This window comes from Scyliorhinus torazame, chromosome 5 (assembly GCF_047496885.1).
Source record: "Scyliorhinus torazame isolate Kashiwa2021f chromosome 5, sScyTor2.1, whole genome shotgun sequence".
NCBI classification, from domain to species: Eukaryota; Metazoa; Chordata; class Chondrichthyes; order Carcharhiniformes; family Scyliorhinidae; genus Scyliorhinus; species Scyliorhinus torazame.
In genome coordinates, this window is record NC_092711.1 from 100,490,979 (window position 1) to 100,510,376 (window position 19,398).

Here is a 19,398-nt window from a genome sequence, read left to right on the forward strand (position 1 = left end):
TAAGGTGATTATTGATTGCACTAATCAAACTCAAAGGGGATAAAGCCCCTGATCTGAATGGATTACATCCATGTATTTTAAAAGATTCGCAGGGAGGGACATTACTGCTCAAATTTAATAATTCATTAAAAAGGTTCAGTTCTAAAAGACTGGCAGCTCAGTAATGTAATTCCTATAATTAAAATGGTGGCCAGAACATGCCCAGGAAATTATGAAACAATTAGCTGCACATTGGTAAATAATCGAATCCTGAGTAAAGGAGGGAACTTTTAAAATCTGGAAAAGATAAACATAACAATGAATAGTCAATATGGATTTCAAATGGGAAAATCTTGTCTGACCAAAGTTATGTGTCTTGCTGCTTGTGCGTGTGCTGCTTATCATTAGGTCTAAGCAACCTTCCTCCCCAATGTGGTTCCTGAGAATTCCATTGATTTGAATGGTACGATTTGAGTCAGAGAGTTTTTCCAGGAGTGAAAGAGGCGCTTTGACCCATCGGGTCTCCACCAGCCATCAAGCACCTATTTACTCTAATCCCATTTTCCAGCACTTAGTCCGTAGCCTTCCATGCAATGGCATTTCAAATGCTCATCTAAATACTTCTTAAATGTTGTGAAGTTTACATTCTCTACCACACTTTCAGACAGTGAGTTCCAGATTCCCACCACCCTCTGGGTGAAGAAGTTTTTCTTCGCATCTCCTATAAACCTCCTGCCATTACCTGAAATCTATGCACCTGCTTATTGACCCCTCCGGTAAGGGGAAAGTTCCCTTCTATGCCCACTGGTTATTGACCCTTCCACTCAGAGGAAAGATTCCTTCCTATTCATCCCATCTATTCACCACTAATTCACTCAATAATTTTATATACCTCAATCAGGTCCCCCTCAGCCTTCTCTGCTCCAAGGAAAACAATCCCAGCCGATCCAGTCTCTCTTGCTTGCTGAAATACTCCAGCCCAGGCCATCCTGGTGAATCTACTCTGCATCCTCTCAATTGCAATCACTTCCTTCCAGAACTGCACACACTACTCCAGCTGTGGTTTAACCAGCATTTTTTACAGCCCCATCATAACCTCCCTGCTCTTATAGTCTATGCCTCAGTTAATAAAGGCAAGTATTCCATATTGCTTTTTAATCCCCCTATCTACCTGTCCTCCTGTCTTCAAGGACCGATGGATATGCCCACCAAGGTCCCTCTGATCCTCTAGGGTCCGACCATTAATTGTTTATTCTCTTGCCTTGTTTGCAGATTCTTTACCCAGCGCGAAACTGCAGGCTGACGGTGTGCTGTGTAAAACCTGACATTCCACAGGCCCCACTTTCCTGGAACAACATGAAGAATCTGTTTAAATCCACAAATACAAAGCTCCAGTTTTCTCCTGGAGTTGAGACAAATCAACTTTCAAAATGATGCAGACTTTCAGCCAATGAGGGAGATCCGGGCTGAGCCCCGCCCCTCATTCACTCCGATTGGTTGGGGGACCAGCTGCTCCCGCTCTGTTCTCCAGTCCCGCCCCCTACTCCAAATGGCCCGGAGCTGCCGTCAATCACTCCCAGGGCATGGTGGGCTGGAGCATGCGCAGTGCCTGGAGTAGCTCCGGTTGAGACGGTTGTGCGGAAATTCTCAGTCCGATCTGCTACCGCCGGGTAAGTCATGAGGGAGGGATTGAGGCGGCGGATGTGTCCGGCGGCTTCATAAAAACTCCGTTCAGGCTCCAAGCCCCGAATACGAAGCTCGGATACAGCAGCTGAACCGGCGAAAGCTGCTCGGGATTTTCCCCAACACAGGCCTGGGTGGACGAAGTGTGGGGCAGTGCGCATGCGCACGGATCGAGCGCCCCTGCGTTGCCCCGCCTCCCATTCATTCTGGTTGGTTGGAGGACCAGCCGCTCTCTTTCGGTCCCTCAGCCACGCCTCCTCTCCCTATTGGTCCGAACCTGCCGTCAATCAGTCCCCGGGCATTGTGAGCTGGAGCAAACCCTTCACCATCATTGTCAGCTCCCTGGTTTGCAGCTGCGGGGCTTCTCCCTCCCGGGAACAGGCCCAGGTTAACGGGCACCATCCTGCTTCAGACACTGGAGGATGGGGGAGGGGGAAAAGAAATAAGAGCTTCCACTTTTTACTCAAATCAATGAGGACTCATCTCTGGCAAGGAAGGAAACCCTGGCAGGTGGGCGGGGAGGGTTCACAAACACCCGCTGGAGGCCCCAAGCCCCCAATAGGACCCATTGATTTTATTGTCAGTCTGCAGACAGGAGCTGGAGAACTGAACCCAGGCAGAGGAGAGGGAGGGAGAAACAGAGTGGAGGAAAGAAATGGTGCTGATGGTGAGATGGGTTTGGATTTCAGCCCAGGGAGGAGGGAGACTGTGTGGGATGGGGATTTACAGCTTTGGGGGAACAAGAGAGGAAAAAATGTTCCAGAGAAACTAGAATTGCCTGTTGTACACTATTGTAAACTCCTTTTACAGGGGGTTAGAATTGGAGAAGTTACACATCATAAACTTGTAGCGCACAAAGACTCCGTGAGACAAATAGAGTGAAGTCGATGAGGCTTTATTAAGCGTGTCTGTTCCCCCGCAGCTCAATAGTAGAATGGCCTGCGGGGGAGGACTCCGGCTTCTTATACTCCGCCTTCAGGACGGAGCTAGAGGTCAACGGCCAACCAGGACCCGGGATCTGTCAGCCAATGACATTAGGGCTTCCAGTCCCACATGACCCCTAATACATACTATCACAAAACTCAATCCTTGTCAAAAATGAACCCGGCGGGGTGATGCTTCGTATGGTGGTAAGGGTTTACAGGGCTGGTCCTGGGAGGAAAAAACAGTCACATGGCAATACAGTATTGTACAATTTTGTCCTGTTTCAACTATTTACAGAAGGTATCGGGAGAAAAGCAAAATGTTCTTGTGAAAAGTCCATACATTGATTTAGATCGACGCCACGAGTCGGTCGGGCGGTCTGGTCGTCCGTGTCGATCGCCGCGGCCCCGGTGGTGGTGGTGGTGGTGCTTGTACCGGTGTTGTCGTCTCCGGGATCCTTACGGTTTCCGCTTGGGCTTTATTCTTGGTCGGGCCTGAGGGGAGGGGAACCGATCCTCCTGGGAAGTGGGCGGTCGCGGGGTGCGGCGGTGGCAGGAAGGGGGGGGGGTTGGGTGAATGGTGTCGGGGGGGGGTGTGTGTTGCCGGCAGGCGCCAGATCCCGCAGGGAGACCGTGTCCTGTCGGCCGTCGGGGTACTCCACGTAAGCGTACTGCGGGTTCGCGTGGAGGAGGTGAACCCTTTCGACCAACGGGTCCGCCTTATGTGCCCGCACATGCTTTCGGAGCAAGATGGGTCCTGGGGCCGCCAGCCAGGTCGGCAGCGACGTTCCAGAGGAGGACCTCCTAGGGAAGACAAGGAGACGCTCATGAGGCGTTTGATTAGTGCTCGTACATAATAGCGACCGGATGGAGTGGAGAGCGTCCGGGAGGACCTCCTGCCACCGTGAAACTGGGAGGTCCCTGGACCGTAGGGCCAGTAGGACGGTCTTCCAGACCGTGCCGTTCTCCCTCTCTACTTGCCCGTTCCCCCGGGGTTGTAGCTGGTCGTCCTGCTCGAGGCTATGCCCTTGCTGAGCAGGAACTGGCGCAGCTCGTCACTCATGAAAGAGGACCCCCTGTCGCTGTGGACGTATGCGGGGCAACCGAACAGTGTGAAGATGGTGTTCAGGGCTTTAATGACTGTGGCCGCGGTCATGTCAGAGCAGGGAATGGCGAATGGGAAGCGGGAGTATTCGTCCACCACATTAAGAAAGTATGTGTTGCGGTCGGTGGAGGGGAGGGGCCCTTTGAAATCGAGACTAAGGCGTTCAAAGGGGCGGGAAGCCTTAATCAGGTGCGCACCATCCGGACTGAAAAATTGCGGTTTGCATTCCGCGCAAATGTGGCAGTCCCTTGTGACTGTACGGACATCCTCTAAAGAGTATGGGAGGTTGCGGGACTTGATAAAGTGGAAAAACCGAGTGACCCCCGGGTGGCAGAGGTCCTCATGGAGGGTTTGGATGCGGTTAATTTGTGCGTTGGCACATGTGCCGCAGGATAGGGCATCGGACGGCTCGTTCAGCTTTCCGGGACGATACAAAATCTCGTAGTTGAAGGTGGAGAGCTCGATCCTCCACCTTAAGATCTTGTCGTTTTTGATTTTGCCCCGCAGTGCATTATCGAACATGAAGGCTACCGACCGTTGGTCAGTGAGGAGAGTGAATCTCCTGCCGGCCAGGTAATGCCTCCAATGTCGCACAGCTTCCACTATGGCTTGGGCTTCCTTTTCCACTGAGGAGTGGCGGATTTCTGAGGCGTGGAGGGTCCGGGAGAAAAAGGCCACGGGTCTGCCCGCTTGGTTAAGGGTGGCTGCTAGAGCTACGTCTGAGGCGTCGCTCTCGACCTGGAAGGGGAGGGACTCGTCGATGGCGCGCATCGTGGCCTTTGCGATATCCGCTTTGATGCGGCTGAAGGCCTGGCAAGCCTCTGTCGACAGAGGGAAGGTAGTGGTCTGTATTAGGGGGCGGGCCTTGTCTGCGTACTGGGGGACCCACTGGGCGTAGTATGAAAAAAACTCCAGGGCTTTGGAGCAGTGCGGGAGGGGAAATTCCATGAGGGCGCGCATACGTTCGGGGTCGGGGCCTATTATCCCATTGCGCACTACGTAGCCCAGAATGGCTAGCCGATTGGTGCTAAAAACGCACTTGTCCTCGTTGTACGTGAGGTTCAAGGCTTTGGCAGTCTGGAGGAATTTTTGGAGGTTGGCGTCGTGGTCCTGCTGGTCGTGGCCGCAGATGGTTACATTGTCGAGATACGGGAACGTGGCCCGCAACCCATGTTGATCAACCATTCGGTCCATCTCCCGTTGGAAGACCGAGACCCCGTTTGTGACGCCAAATGGGACCCTTAGGAAATGGTATAATTGCCCGTCTGCCTCGAAGGCTGTGTACTTGCGGTCACTTGGGCGGATGGGGTGCTGATGGTAGGCGGACTTGAGGTCCACGGTGGAGAAGACTTTATATTGGGCAATCCGATTGACCATGTCGGATATGCGGGGGCGAGGGTACGCGTCTAGTTGTGTGTACCTGTTGATGGTCTGGCTATAGTCTATGACCATCCTTTGTTTCTCCCCTGTCTTCACTACTACCACCTGCGCTCTCCAGGGACTATTGCTGGCCTGGATTATGCCCTCCTTTAGTAGCCGCTGGACTTCGGACCGAATGAAGGTCCGGTCCTGGGCGCTGTACCGTCTGCTCCTAGTGGCGACGGGTTTGCAATCCGGGGTGAGGTTCGCAAACAAGGACGGGGGTTGCACCTTGAGGGTTGCGAGGCCGCAGATAGTGAGTGGGGGTATTGGGCCGCCGAATTTGAACGTAAGGCTCTGTAGATTGCATTGGAAATCTAATCCCAGTAAGGTGGGGGCGCAGAGTTGGGGAAGGACGTTTAGTTTGTAGTTTTTGAACTCCCTCCCCTGCACCGTTAGGGTAACTATGCAGAATCCTTGGATCTGTACGGAGTGGGATCCTGCAGCTAGGGAAATCTTTTGTGCGCTGGTATAGGTGGTCAAGGAACAGCGTCTTACCGTGTCGGGGTGGATAAAGCTCTCCGTGCTCCCGGAGTCGACTAGGCATGGTGTCTCGTGGCCGTTTATTAGCACCGTTGTCGTCGTCGTCTGGAGTGTCCGGGGCCGAGCTTGATCGAGCGTAATTGAAGCGAGACGTGGTTGTAGTAGTGGAGTGGGGTCCGTTGTTGCCGTCCAAGATGGCGTCGGGGATGAACAAAATGGCCGCCCCCATACATCGCAGATGGCAGCGGGGGTGGACAAAATGGCCGCCCCCATACATCGCAGATGGCGGCGGGGGTGGACAAAATGGCCACCCCCACGCGTCGTAGAGGTTTGGGGTGGTCCAAGATGGCGGCGCCCTTCCTCCCCTCGTGGTGGCCGGGACCCAAAATGGCGGCGTCTGCAGGTCGCACATGGGGCGCTGGGGGGGTTGGGGAGCGTTAGGACCGCACGGGGCTCCCTCATCTCCGGGGACAGCGGTGGTCGGGACCCAAGTTGGTAGCGCCGGCGGGTCAGACGTGGGGCGCGGGGGGGGGTGTTAGGGGGGCGTTAGAGACGGCCAGAACTCCCTCTTCTCCGTGGGGAGTGGTGGTCGGGACCCAAAGTGGTAGCGCCGGCGGGTCATACATGGGGTGCGCGGGGGGGGGGGGGGGTTGGGGATCGTAAGCGGCGTGCAGGGCTCCCTGTTCTCCCGGGACCGCGGTGGTCGGGACCCAGAGCGGCTGCGCCTGCGGGTGGGGAGCGTAAACGGCTTGCAGGGCTCCCTGTTCTCCCGGGACAGCGGCGACCTCACGGGACCGGCACACAACCGCGAAATGGCCCTTTTTCCCGCAGCTCTTGCAGATCGCTGCGCGGGCCGGGCAGCGCTGCCGGGGGTGTTTCGCCTGGCCGCAGAAATAGCAGCGGGCGCCCCCGGTGCGACTTGGCGTTTGGACCGCGCAAGCCTGTGGGGTGTCCGGGGGGGGTGGGGGGTGGGTTTGTCGCGACGGGTACGTACGGAGCCCAATGGGCTGCCGCACGGTCGGGGCCGTAGGCGCGGGTATTACGCGCGGCCACGTCTAGGGAGGCTGCTAGGGCCCGGGCCTCTGAGAGTCCTAGCGACTCTCTTTCTAGAAGTCTTTGGCGGATTTGGGAGGAATTCATACCTGCCACAAAAGCATCGCGCATTAACATGTCCGTGTGTTCATTTGCGTTCACCGAAGGGCAGCTGCAGGTTCGTCCCAAAATCAGCAGCGCGGCGTAGAATTCGTCCACCGATTCTCCGGGACCTTGCCGTCTCGTCGCGAGCTGGTAGCGAGCGTAGATTTGGTTAACTGGGCCGACATAGAGACTTTTCAGTGCTGCAAACGCCGTCTGGAAATCCTCCGAGTCTTCGATGAGGGAGAAGATCTCCGTGCTCACCCTCGAGTGCAGGACCTGTAGTTTTTGGTCTTCTGTGACCCGGCCGGTGGCCGTTCTGAGGTAGGCCTCGAAACAAGTCTGCCAGTGCTTGAAGGCTGCTGCCGCGTTCACTGCGTGGGGGCTGATCCTCAGGCATTCCGGAATGATCCTGAGCTCCATAGTCCTTTTTTTTTTAGGCACGCTTAATAAATTGTAGCGCACAAAGACTCCGTGAGACGAATAGAGTGAAGTGGATGAGGCTTTATTAAGCATGTCTGTTCCCCCGCAGCTTGATAGTAGAATGGCCTGCGGGGGAGGACTCCGGCTTCTTATACTCCGCCTTCAGGGCGGAGCTAGAGCTCAACGGCCAACCAGGACCCGGGATCCGTCAGCCAATGACATTATGGCTTCCAGTCCCACATGACCCCTAATACATACTACCACAAAACTCAATCCAACAGAAAGGTTGATTTCTATCCTGCATTGACAGTGATGACTTTTGTAACATGAGATTACAGCTCTCAGGAAAGATTAAATGGAGAGGGGCCTTTTTTCTATTGAAAACAACCAATTAAGCGGTGGCCTGATAGAAATCTTTAAAATTATCAGTTCTTTAAAATTATCAGTACTTTTGAGAGGGGTCCAAAATCAGTGACCATTAATAAACAACAAGTCATAATTACAAGATAGTTACGAATAAATCCAAGGGGGCAATTTGGACAAATTTTTTATCACATGTTCAGAATGTGCAACTCATTACCATGGGAAGGAGTTGAGGAAACTGCTGAGATGTTTTCAAAAGGAAACGGGACAAGCACATGAGAGAAAATGGAATCGAAAATCAGCTGAAAGGCTGAGATTTGATAGGTGTGACAGTCGGAGATGTATAAGACCATAAGACATAGGAGTGGCAGTAAGGGCATTCGGCCCATCGAGTCCACTCCATCATTCAATCATGGCTGATTTCAACTCCATTTACCCGCTCTCTCTCCATAGCCCTTAATTCCTCGAGAAATCAAGAATTTATCAACTTCTGTCTTAAAGACACTAACGTCCCGGCCTCCACCGCCCTCTGTGGCAATGAATTCCACAGACCCACCACTCTCTGGCTGAAGAAATTTCTCCTCATCTCTGTTCTAAAGTGACTCCCTTTTATTCTAAGGCTGTGCCCCCGGGTCCTAGTCTCCCCTGCTAATGGAAACAACTTCTCTACATCCACCCTATCTAAGCCATTCATTATCTTGTAAGTGTCTATTAGATCTCCCCTCAATCTCTTAAACTCCAATGAATATAATCCCAGGATCCTCAGACGTTCATCGTATGTTAGGCCTACCATTCCTGGGATCATCCGTGTGAATCTCCGCTGAACCCGCTCCAGTGCCAGTATGTCCTTCCTGAGGTGTGGGGCCCGAGTAAGGACAGCAGCAGAATCTGTGACAGAATGGCCTGTTTGTGTCTTATATATTCACAGTAATTCAATGTAATCTCCTTTTACAGAATATTTGCAGATGTAAACATCATGTCGAGATCTGACAGTCACTTGATTCATCAGGACCGGCCTTTCAACGTGGAAGGAGAAATGTTTGTCTGTTTTGTCTTTTGGGAAAAAATTCAAAAATCACTGTGATTGGAAAAGCACCGAGACACAGACATCAAAGTAATTTTCCACAGTTAGCTGGAACTGAGCTTTAACCAATCACACAGCATGAAATTAAATTGCAGCATTTACATCAGGGAGACACCGTACTCAGGCTTCAACTGATGATCCAAGTTGGAGAGACAGAAGGACATTCGCACCAAAGGAATCAAGAAGCAGCAATTGGACATTCAGCCCCGTGAGCCTGTTCCACCATTTAATAACTTCACGGCTGATCTGACAGTGACTGCAAATCTGCATCCCACCTACACCTGGTAACCTGTCAATAACCATGGAGAAACCGTGGAAATGCGGGGACTGTGGGATGGGATGCTATTCTCCGTCTGAAATGCAAACTCATCGACGTATTCACACTGGGGAAAGGCCGTTCATCTGCTCTGTGTGTGGGAAGGGATTCACTCTGTCATCCCACCTCCTGACACACCAACTTGTTCATACTGATGAGAGACCGTTTAAATGTGCTGACTGTGAGAAGAGCTTTAAAAGCAGAAATTATTTACTGACACACCAACGCACTCACACTGGGGAGAGGCCGTTCACCTGCTCCGTGTGTGGGAAGGGATTCATTTGTGCATCTCACCTCCAGACACACCAACTTGTTCATACTGATCAGAGACCGTTTAAATGTGCTGACTGTGAGAAGAGCTTTAGAAGCAGAAATAATTTACTGACACATCAACGCACTCACACTGGGGAGAGGCCATTCACCTGTCTGGAATGTGGGAAGGGATTTAATGATTTGTCAAACCTCCGGACTCACCATCAGGTTCACTCTGACCAGAGACCGTTTAAATGTGCTGACTGTGAGAAGAGCTATAAAAGCAGAAATAATTTACTGATACATCAACGCACTCACACTGGGGAGAGGCCATTCACCTGCTCCGTGTGTGGGAAGAGATTCACATGTTCATCCGACCTTGTGATACACCAATTTGTTCACACTGATCAGAGACCTTTTAAATGTGCTGACTGTGAGAAGAGTTTTAAAAGTAAAAAGCATTTAATGTCACATCAACGGACTCACACTGGGGAGAGGCCGTTCACCTGCTCCGTGTGTGTGAGGAGATTCACATGTTCATCCGACCTTCTGAAACACCAGCGAGTTCACACTGGGGAGAGACCGTACACTTGCCCCATGTGTGAGAAGAAATTCACTCGGTCATCCGACCTGACTTCACACCAACTTGTTCACACTGATCAGAAACCTTTTAAATGTTCTGAATGTGAAAAGAGATTTAAAAGAAAAACAAGTCTGCGGAAACACCAGCGAGTTCACACTGAAACAGAATCATAGAATTTACAGTGCAGAAGGAGGGCATTTGGCCCATCGAGTGCACCGGCCCTTGCAAAGAGCACCTTACTTAAGCCAAGTTACCTCCAACCTAACCCATAACCCCACCTAACCTTTTTGGATACTAAGGTCAATTTATCATGGCCAATTCATCTAACCTGCACATCTTTGAACTGTGGGGGGAAACCGGAGCACCTGGAGGAAACCCACGAAGCCACTGGGACAACGCGCAGACACCGCACAGACAGTGACCCAAGCCGGGAATCAAACCCGGGACCCTGGAGCTGTGAAGCAAATGTGCTAACTGTTAAATCCCAAATTTCTTTACCCGTCAGTCTGGCCTCAATAAAAGTCGAGATGGATTTGCAGGTACAGCATTAGTTATTTTATTTAGCTTGCAAGCTTGATTCATTTCACAGAGGCATAAGACACACACATCTAGTCTCCTACACCCCGGAAAGCGAATGAACAAAGAGACAAAGGGATCTCTGCAAATCAATTCAAATGGTATCAAGTTTCACATACACGATTCCCATAGGTCATCCTATACCACTCCTGACCTAGTCAGACATTCTGATTGGCTCACTTCCAATCCCTTCCTCTGGCCCCTATTACCCAGCATCCTTTTCTCCCCCTATGGTGGACACACCTCCTCCTTGCTTTGCCATGCGGTCTGAAATCCTTTGTCTTAGTGAACTCACCAGAATGAGACTGGCCTGTCTCTACATTACAGTAACTAATATCCCTAAAGTAACTATTTTATATCACATTCGTCATAACCACTGTGCTACTGTGTCACCCAAACGTGGGAGCGGTACTTGGGAGAGGCTGTTCAACCGCTCCGTGTGTGGGAGGAGATTCACTCAGTCAAACAACCTGAACAGACATCAGCAAGTTCACAGGCAACAGCAGGGTTTAGATTCAGCTGTTGTTGCTACTGTTAGTCACATCCAGGACTGAATGATGCCTGGATGTCTGTTTTCAGTGGGGCTCCACAGTTTCCAGTATATATCAATGATTTAGACTTAAATGTATGCACCAGGATTACACAAAAGGTGCAGATATGTTTTAGACAATGAGGGAGAAAGCCATGGACTGGGTCAGGTGGACAGAAAAATGGTGAATGGAAATTTAGATACGGAGAGGTTCGAAACACACGACAGTTAATTCCCGATAAAAATAAGGTCACTGATTGGTGGGGAAGCTACAAATAATCCTTTTTAAAAAAAATAATAAATTCAGAGTACCCAGTTATTCTTATTTTTTTCCCAATTAAGGGGCAATTTAGCGTGGCCAATCCACCTAACCTGCCCATCTTTAGGTGGTGGGGGTGAAACCCATGCAGACACGTGGAGAATGTGCAAACTCCACACGGACAGTGACCAAGGGCCAGGATTCAAACCCGGCTCCTCAGCGCTGTAGTCCCACTGCTCCACGTGCTGTCCTAGCTACAAATAATTCAAATAACTTTATTGAACAGTTCTCAAATGGAAAGGCACTTGCCCACATTAAAACTAAGGATCTGCAATTGACCTTTGATCAAGCAAGTCATATTTAGGGCAAGATTATAAACAGACTGCATTCATTTAAAGTGATTATAAAAAGAAGCAATGCTGAGCAAAGCTAGGAGAGTGGGCAAAGAAGTGGCAGATGGAATACAATGTGGAAAAGTGTGAGGTTATGGACTTTCGAAGCAGGCATAAACTATTTTCTAAATGGGGAAATGCTGAGGAAATCACAAGCACAAAGGGAATTGGAAGTCCTTGTTCAAGATTCTCTTCAGGTTAACGTGCAGGTTCAGTCGGCAGTTAGGAAGGCAAATGCAATGTATTCATGTCAAGAGGGCGAGAATACAAGTCCAGGGATGTAATTCTGAGGCTGTATAAGGATCTGATCAGACCCCATTTGGAATATTATGAGCAGTTTTGGGCCCCGTATCTAAGAAGGACGTGTTGGCCTTGGAAAAGGTCCAGAGGAGGTTTACAAGAATGATCCCTGGAATGAAGAATTTGTATGAGGAACGGTTGAGGACTCTGGGTCTGTACTTGTTGGAGTTTAGAAGGATATGGGGGAATCTTATTAAAACTTATGGGATACTGCAAGGCCTGGGTAGAGTGGACATGGAGAAGATGTTTCCACTAGTTGGAAAAAGTAGAAGCAGTGGACACAATCTCACACTAAAGGGCGATCCTTTAAAACAGAGTAAGAAGTCTTACAACACCAGGTTAAAGTCCAGCAGGTTTGTTTCGACTCACTAGCTTTAAGGGCACAGTTCCTTCCTCAGATGATGATGAGGAATTAAAACAGATGAGGAGGAATTTCTTCAGCCAGAGGGTGGTGAATCTGTGGAACTCTTTGCCACAGAATGCCGTGGAGGCCAAATCACTGAGAGTCTTTAAGATGGAGATAGATAGATTCTTGATTAATAAGCGGATCAGCGGTTATGGGGAGAAGGCAGGAGAATGGAGATGAGAAAAATATCAGCCATGATTGAATGGCGGAGCCGATCCGATGGGCCTAATTCTGTTCCTATGTCATATGATGTGAAGAAAAACATTCTGTGCTGCGTGTGGGATCATGAATGCACTGCTCGAAAATGTGGTGGAGGCAGATTCAATTGATGCCTTGAAAAGAGAATTGGACAACTATCTGTTACTATCAGATCAGCCATGACCTTATTAAATGGTGGAGCAGACTGGGCTGAATAGCCAACTCCAGCTCCTTGCTCATCTATTCGTATCTTTTGAGGAGAAAAATATCTACAGAGTTCAGGGCCAATGACAGGGGATTGTGACTGTTGCAGAAAGTTGGCACAGGTACAATTTGTTGAGTGCCTTTGTTTTGTGCTGTCACCTTTCTATGCCTCTGTGTTATGAGGGAAATGCAGAGCACCAATGCAGGAGAGGCAGATTACTCCCTCGATATGGATTGGACTTGTTTATTGTCACGTGTACCGAGGTACAGTGAAAAGTATTATTCTGCGAGCAGCTCAAACAGATCATTTTGTAAATGAAAAGAAAGTAAACTAAAAAGAAAATACATAATATGGCAACACAAGGTGCACAATGTAAATATATAGACAAAGGCATTGAGTGAAGCATACAGGAGTGTAGTATTAATCAGGTCAGTCCAGAAAAGGGTCATTTAGGAGTCTGGTAATAGCGGGGAAGAAGCTGTTTTCAATCTGTTTGTGCGTGTTCTCAGACTTTTGTATCTCCTGCCCGATCGAAGAAGTTGGAAGAGTGAATAAGCCGGGTGAGAGGGGTCTTTAATTATGCTGCCCGCTTTCCCCAGGCAGCGGGAGGTGTGGATAGAGCCAGTGGATGGGAGGCAGGTTTGTGTGATGGACTGGGCTGTGTTCACTACTCTCTGACGTTTCTTGCGATCTTGTGCCGAGCAGTTGCCATACCAGGCTGTGATGCAGCCAGATAGGATGCTTTCTATGGTGCATCTGTAAAAGTTGGTAAGAGTCAGTGTGGACATGCCAAATTTCCTTAGTTTCCTGAAGAAGTATAGGCGCTGTTGTGCTTTCTTGGTGGTAGCGTCGATGTGCGAGGACCAGGACAGATTTTTGGTGATGGAAACCCTGTGCCCCAGTGCAGGAGAGGCTGGTTGTTGGGCAGTGTGAGCTGAACATACATGGCTGGATAAAGATTAAGGCAGATGTCAAGACCCTTGGAGTGAAAACAAGTCTGGAGGGAGTGGGTCAAAAAACCTGGGGATTTGCATTTTGTATGAATCGTGAGTGACCCAGTCACAATTATGAACAGTAAACTAAATCTATCACTGGTTTGATGAGATGAGTCGATGGGCCGAGTGGCCTCCTTCTGCAATGTAAATTCTAAATTCTTTGATTTAACGTGTCCCAGGTGTTGTAAATACTGTACATACTGTAGATCAGTCTGCTTGCTGCCCATGTCTAAGTGATATCAGAATAATGTGCTTCTGTATTAAATAAAGTATCCAAAACTCTCATTGTGCTTCATGCCCAGCATCTTCCCTAACTGTGGATCTTCTGTTTTGCTAACTGGGAAATAGAATCTTCCTGTTTACTAATTGCTCTATGGCGGCTGTGTTACCCAGAATCCCCCACGCTGCAGAAAGTTCCCGATCAGTGAGTGTACGAGGCCAGTGCGCAGGTGCAGTGTGGGTGTGTGCTCTGAGCATGCTCAGTGTCAGTCATGGTGAGAGAGTGAGGAGGAGCTGGGTTGAACACAACAGTGAGCTGTATCCCTGTGAGAAGGGCATCTCCCAGTCTCTGTTTGACTCTCCTACAGCTTCCTATCATGGTTGAGTTGGACAAGGAACTCTCGTCATTTGAGCTGGAAAAGGCCATTGATTGCTGACCAAACAGCAAGGTGCCCAGCAAGGATGGAATTCCAGCTGAACTGCCCACACACGGAAAGTCCCATCGACTGTCACACCTTCCTGCCCTCCCCTTTTGGGCTGTGAGACTGGTCCACGGAACATGTGTGATGCAATAAAAACTGCAGTGACAGAGGAGACAGCATCAACTACAGGGACATCTCACTCCTTCGAGTCAGGGGAAGACCTTCACTTGGGTGATGTTTAAAAGATTCATCTACTTGCAGACTGAGTTTATCCAGAAGCACAGTGCGGTTTCTGTGCTGACAGATCTACAGTGAACATGATCTTCTCCACACACCAGCTACAAGGGAAGAAAACAATTGGGATTTGACCTAAAGCATTTGTGCTGAGAAAGTGAAATGTTCTAATTACTGAGTGAAAGTAAACCTTTCAGTGCGAATCACAATTTACTGGTACAAATGGAAAAGGCACTAAAATGTTTCAATCTCTGAATATAAACTTCAGCCTTGAAGTTATGTTTCGGAGCTCACAAGCTGTGGAAAGTTTGTGACTGTTTCCTCTTCCCTTTTGTAAACAAGCAGAGAAGTTAACCCTTTCCCCTGACAGCACGGCAATGATTTGAAATAACGACTTTGCCTTTTAAAGATTTGGGTTCATCCCATTTGTTGGGGTCATATTTCCGGCTGCGGGAATCATCGCGGGCGGGATGAAAATTTGCTGGAACATTTTTTAAATAATAATCTTTAGTCACAAGTAGGCTTACATTAACACAGCAATGAAGTTACTGTGAAAATCCCCTAGTCGCCACATTCCAGCGCCTGTCCGGGTACACAGAGGGAGAATTCAGAATGTCCAAATTACCGAACAGCACGTTTTTCGGGACTTGTGGGAGGAAACCGGAGCACCCGGAGGAAACACATACAGACACGGTGAGAACATGCAGACTCCGCACAGACAATGACGCAAGCCGGGAATCGAACTTGGACCCTGGTACTGTGAAGCAACAGTGCTAACCACTGTGCTACCGGGCCGCCCCTTTACAGGTCCTTTACCTTGGGCGGGACTTTCCGGTCTGGGCTTAGGGAGTTTGGTAAGGTGGAGGAGTGCGACCGGAAAATCCCACCTGTTATCTTTCAAAATAAAATTCTTGGGAATGGGAAATGAGGGAGTTATCTCCGAGCTGATTGGAAATACCTGGACCTGTGTCTCTGTATGTCCTACTTGGAATAAAAGAGAAAAGTCACACCATCAAACGGGAATTGGAATAACTCAGCCTGGGTATAGTTCAATAGAACAGATCAATCTATCAGGGGGAGATGATGGGCTGGGGTAAAGTCACTGGGCTAGTCGGCCAGGACAATGCTCTGGGGACATGGGTTCAAACCCCATCATAGTCACTGGAGGAATTTAAATTCAGTTAATGGAAGCTGGTCTGAGTTACCATCTGGTTCAGTAATGATTCTGGTGTCCTTACCTGGTCTGGCCGAACCCTCAGTGAGGTGCTGGACTCTGAAATGGTCTTCAGGCAATTAGGAATGGCCACATCTCATGAAAAAAATACTTTAAAAAATAATCTGACATCCAGGTACATTCCAGTACATGGAAATAGTCAATCTCTGGTGATGTTTGTACCTTTCCCTCTGCACTTTTTAAACTACAATCTTCTACACTTCCTGGGTCGGTATCCCTCTATTCCCATCCTATTCATGTATTTGTCAAGATGCCCCTTAAATGTTACTATCGTCCATGCTTCCACCACCTCCTCCGACAGTGAGTTCAAGGCACCCACTACCCTCTGTGTAAAAAACTTGCCTCGAACATCAACTCTAATCCTTACCCCTTGCACCTTAAACCTATGCCCCTTAGAAATTGACCCCTCTACCCTGGGGAAAAGCCTCTGACTATCCACTCTGTCTATGCCCCTCATAATTTTGTAGATCTCTATCAGGTCGCCTCTCAACCCCCGTCATTCCAGTGAGAACAAACCGAGTTTATTCAACCACTCCTCATAGTTAATGCCCTCCATACCAGGCAACATTCTGGTAAATCTCTTCTGCACCCTCTCTAAAGCCTCCACATCCTTCTGGTAGTGTGGCGACCAGAATTGAACACTATACTCCAAGTGTGACCTAACTAAGGTTCTATACAGCTGCAACATGACTTGCTAATTCTTATACTCAATGCCCCGGCCTTCTTGACTACCTTCTCCACCTGTGTTGCCCCTTTCAGTGACCTGTGGACCTGTACACCTAGATCTCTTTGACTTTCAATACTCTTGAGGGTTCTACCATTCACTGTATATTCCCTACCTGCATTAGACCTTCCAAAATACATTGCCTCATATTTGTCTGGATTAAACTCCATCTGCCATCTCTCCGCCCAAGTCTCCAAACAATCTAAATCCTGCTGTAGCCTCTGACAGTCCTCATCGCTATCCGCAATTCCACCAACCTTTGTGTCGTCTGCAAACTTACTAATCAGACCAGTTACATTTTCCTCCAAATCATTTATATATACTACAAACAGCAAAGGTCCCAGCATTGATCCCTGCGGAACACCACTAGTCACACCCCTCAAATTAGAAAAGCATCCTTCCATTGCTACTCTCTGCCTTCTATGACCTAGCCAGTTCTGTATCCACCTTGCCAGCTCACCCCTGATCCCGTGTGACTTCACCTTCTGTACGAGTCTACCACGAGGGACCTTGTCAAAGGCCTTACTGAAGTCCATATAGACAACATCCACTGCCCTACCTGCAGGGTAGGTCATCTTTGTGACCTCTTCGAAAAACTCAACAAGTTAGTGAGACACGACATCCCCTTCACAAAACCATGCTGCCTCTCACTAATATGTCCATTTGCTTCCAAATGGGAGTAGATCCTGCCTCGAAGAATTCTCTCCAGTAATTTCCCTACCACTGACGTAAGGCTCACCGGCCTGTAGTTCCCTGGATTATCCTTGCTACCCTTCTTAAACAGAGGAACATCATTGGCTATTCTCCAGACCTCCGGGATATCACCTGAAGACAGTGAGGATCCAAAGATCTCTGTCAAGGCCTCAGCAATTTCCTCTCTAGCCTCCTTCAGTATTCTGGTGTAGATCCCATCAGGCCCTGGGGACTTATCTGCCGTAATATTTTTCAAGACACCCAACACATCATCTTTTTGGATCTCAATGTGACTCAGGCTATCTACACACCCTTCTCCAGACTCAACATCCACCAATTCCTTCTCTTTGGTGAATACTGATGCAAAGTATTCATTTAGTACCTCGCCCATTTCCTCTGGCTCCACACATAGACTCCCTTGCCAATCCTTCAGTGGGCCAACCCTTTCCCTGGCTACCCTGCTGTTTATGTACGTGGAAAAAGCCTTGGGATTTTCCTTAACCCTATTTTCCAATGACTTTTCGTGACCCCTTCTAGCCCTCCTGACTCCTTGCTTAAGTGCTGAGTGAATCGCTTCCCACACACAGAGCAGTTGAACGGCCTCTCTCCAGTGTGACTGTGCTGGTGAATCAGCAGATCCATTTTGCCTTTGAAGCTCTTCTCACAGGCGGAACATTTAAAAGGTCTTGTGTCAGAGTGAACACGTTGGTGTGAAGTGAGGTGGGTAGACTGAGTGAATCCCTTCCCACACACAAGGTAGGTGAATGGTCTCTCCCAAGTGTGACCACGCTAGAAATAGCCCTTTAGTTCCAAAGGTGAAGTGGGGTTACGGGGAGAGAGAAGGGAAAGTGTGCCTGGGTGGGGTGTTCTTTTGTAGGGTTGGTGCAAACTCAATGGGCCGAATGGCCTCCTTCTGCACTGGAGGGATTCTATGATGCTGCAGACTTGTTGAGTTAATCTGGCATTTTCAGTTTTAATTCTAAATTACACACATTTTTAATTCATTAATTATATTTATTGAACCACTATACCATCAACTCCCAGGAGCAGTGTGTTGATGTTTCAGTTATTCTGGCCTTGGGTGACTGTGGAGTTTGCACATTCTCCCCGTGTCTGTGTGGGTCCCCTCCAGGTGTTGCAGTTTTCTCCCACAGTCCAAAGATGTGCAGGTTCGGTGGATTGGCCACACTAAATTGCCCCTTCGTGTCCAAAGGTTAGGCGGGGTTACGGGGATAGGGTGGAGGCATGGGCTTAGGTAGGGGGCCGGTTCCGAAGGCCGGTGCAAACTCGATGGGTCGAATGGCCTCCTTATGCACTGTAAATTCTATGATTCTGTAGGATTTTCTCTTTCAATCTGATCCGCTGGGTGTGTCTGGTGGCATTTTCCTGACGGTAGCACAATGGGTCGCACAGTTGCTTCACAGTGTCAGGGTTCCGAGTTCAATTCCCACTTGGGTCACTGTCTGTGCGGAGTCTGCACGTTCTCTCAGTGTCTGCATGGGTTACCTCCAGCTGCTCCGGTTTCCTCCCACAAGTCCCAAAAGACGTGCTTGTTAGGTGAATTGGACATTCTGAATTCTCCCTCTGTGTACCCGAACAGGCACCGGAGTGTGGTAACTAGGGGCTTTTCACAGTAACTTCATTGCAGTGTTAATGCAAGCCTACTTGTGACAATAATAAACATTATATGTTTGTGTATTTTAGGCAACAGGTGGAACCTCCTTGGTTCTCCCTGTTGTCCCCTCAGATATTCCATCTGTTTTTGGTTAATGTGTCTGAAGTCTGAGTTCTTCCAGTCCGTCTCCAATTCTCCTTCCTGTCTCGGGTATATTGGTCTAGGTAGCTTGGTGTTGCGATTTGTGTTGTTTAGTTGTCTGTCTGTCTGTCTCCAGCAGGTATTGTTGTCTCTCGATAATGACTGTGCTGCTACCCTTGCTTCTAGTCTTCTGAACATATCGGTGTTGGATCCAAGCTCCCGGATTGTCTGTCTTTCTCTCCGGGTAAGATTCTGTTTGTCTCTTGTATTTCACTGTGACAGGGCAGAGACCTGATTGAAGGGATTCAAACATGGGAGTTCTGGGAAAGATGGGCAAGGATTTGGGCGTGACAACATGTTCAAAGTGTTTGGAGAGGAGAGGGAAGTTGAAGATGGGGCAGTAATTTATAAGTATGGCAGGTCAAGGGTTTGTTTTATTGAGGAGGGGTTGATGATGACAGATTTGAAAGACAGAGGGACAGTACCAGAAGAGAGAGAAATGTTGACAA

The 19,398-nt window shown here is 49.0% G+C and overlaps 1 protein-coding gene across 2 annotated transcripts; it reads left to right on the forward strand.

Annotated features, from left to right (window-relative positions):
- Nucleotides 1-1,255: 1,255 nt before the first annotated feature.
- Nucleotides 1,256-19,062, forward strand: LOC140419192 (uncharacterized). 2 transcript variants are annotated; one of them, XR_011945599.1, is made up of 3 exons: nt 1,256-1,649; nt 8,467-10,286; nt 19,026-19,062. XR_011945599.1 is itself a non-coding variant. In XM_072502970.1 (2 exons), exon 2 carries the CDS (start codon nt 8,898-8,900, stop codon nt 9,918-9,920), a length of 1,023 nt encoding a protein of 340 aa, XP_072359071.1. In that variant the 5' UTR covers nt 1,256-1,649; nt 8,467-8,897; the 3' UTR covers nt 9,921-10,289. The 2 variants fall into 2 exon arrangements, 1 of the variants encoding a protein (XP_072359071.1); XM_072502970.1 differs by lacking the exon at nt 19,026-19,062 and having other exon boundaries at nt 8,467-10,289.
- The last annotated feature ends 336 nt before the right edge of the window (nt 19,063-19,398 follow it).

Coding starts and splice junctions, on each gene's coding strand:
- LOC140419192 (XM_072502970.1), top strand. CDS start 8,898: ATGGAGAAACCGTGGAAATGCGGGGACTGTGGGATGGGATGCTATTCT.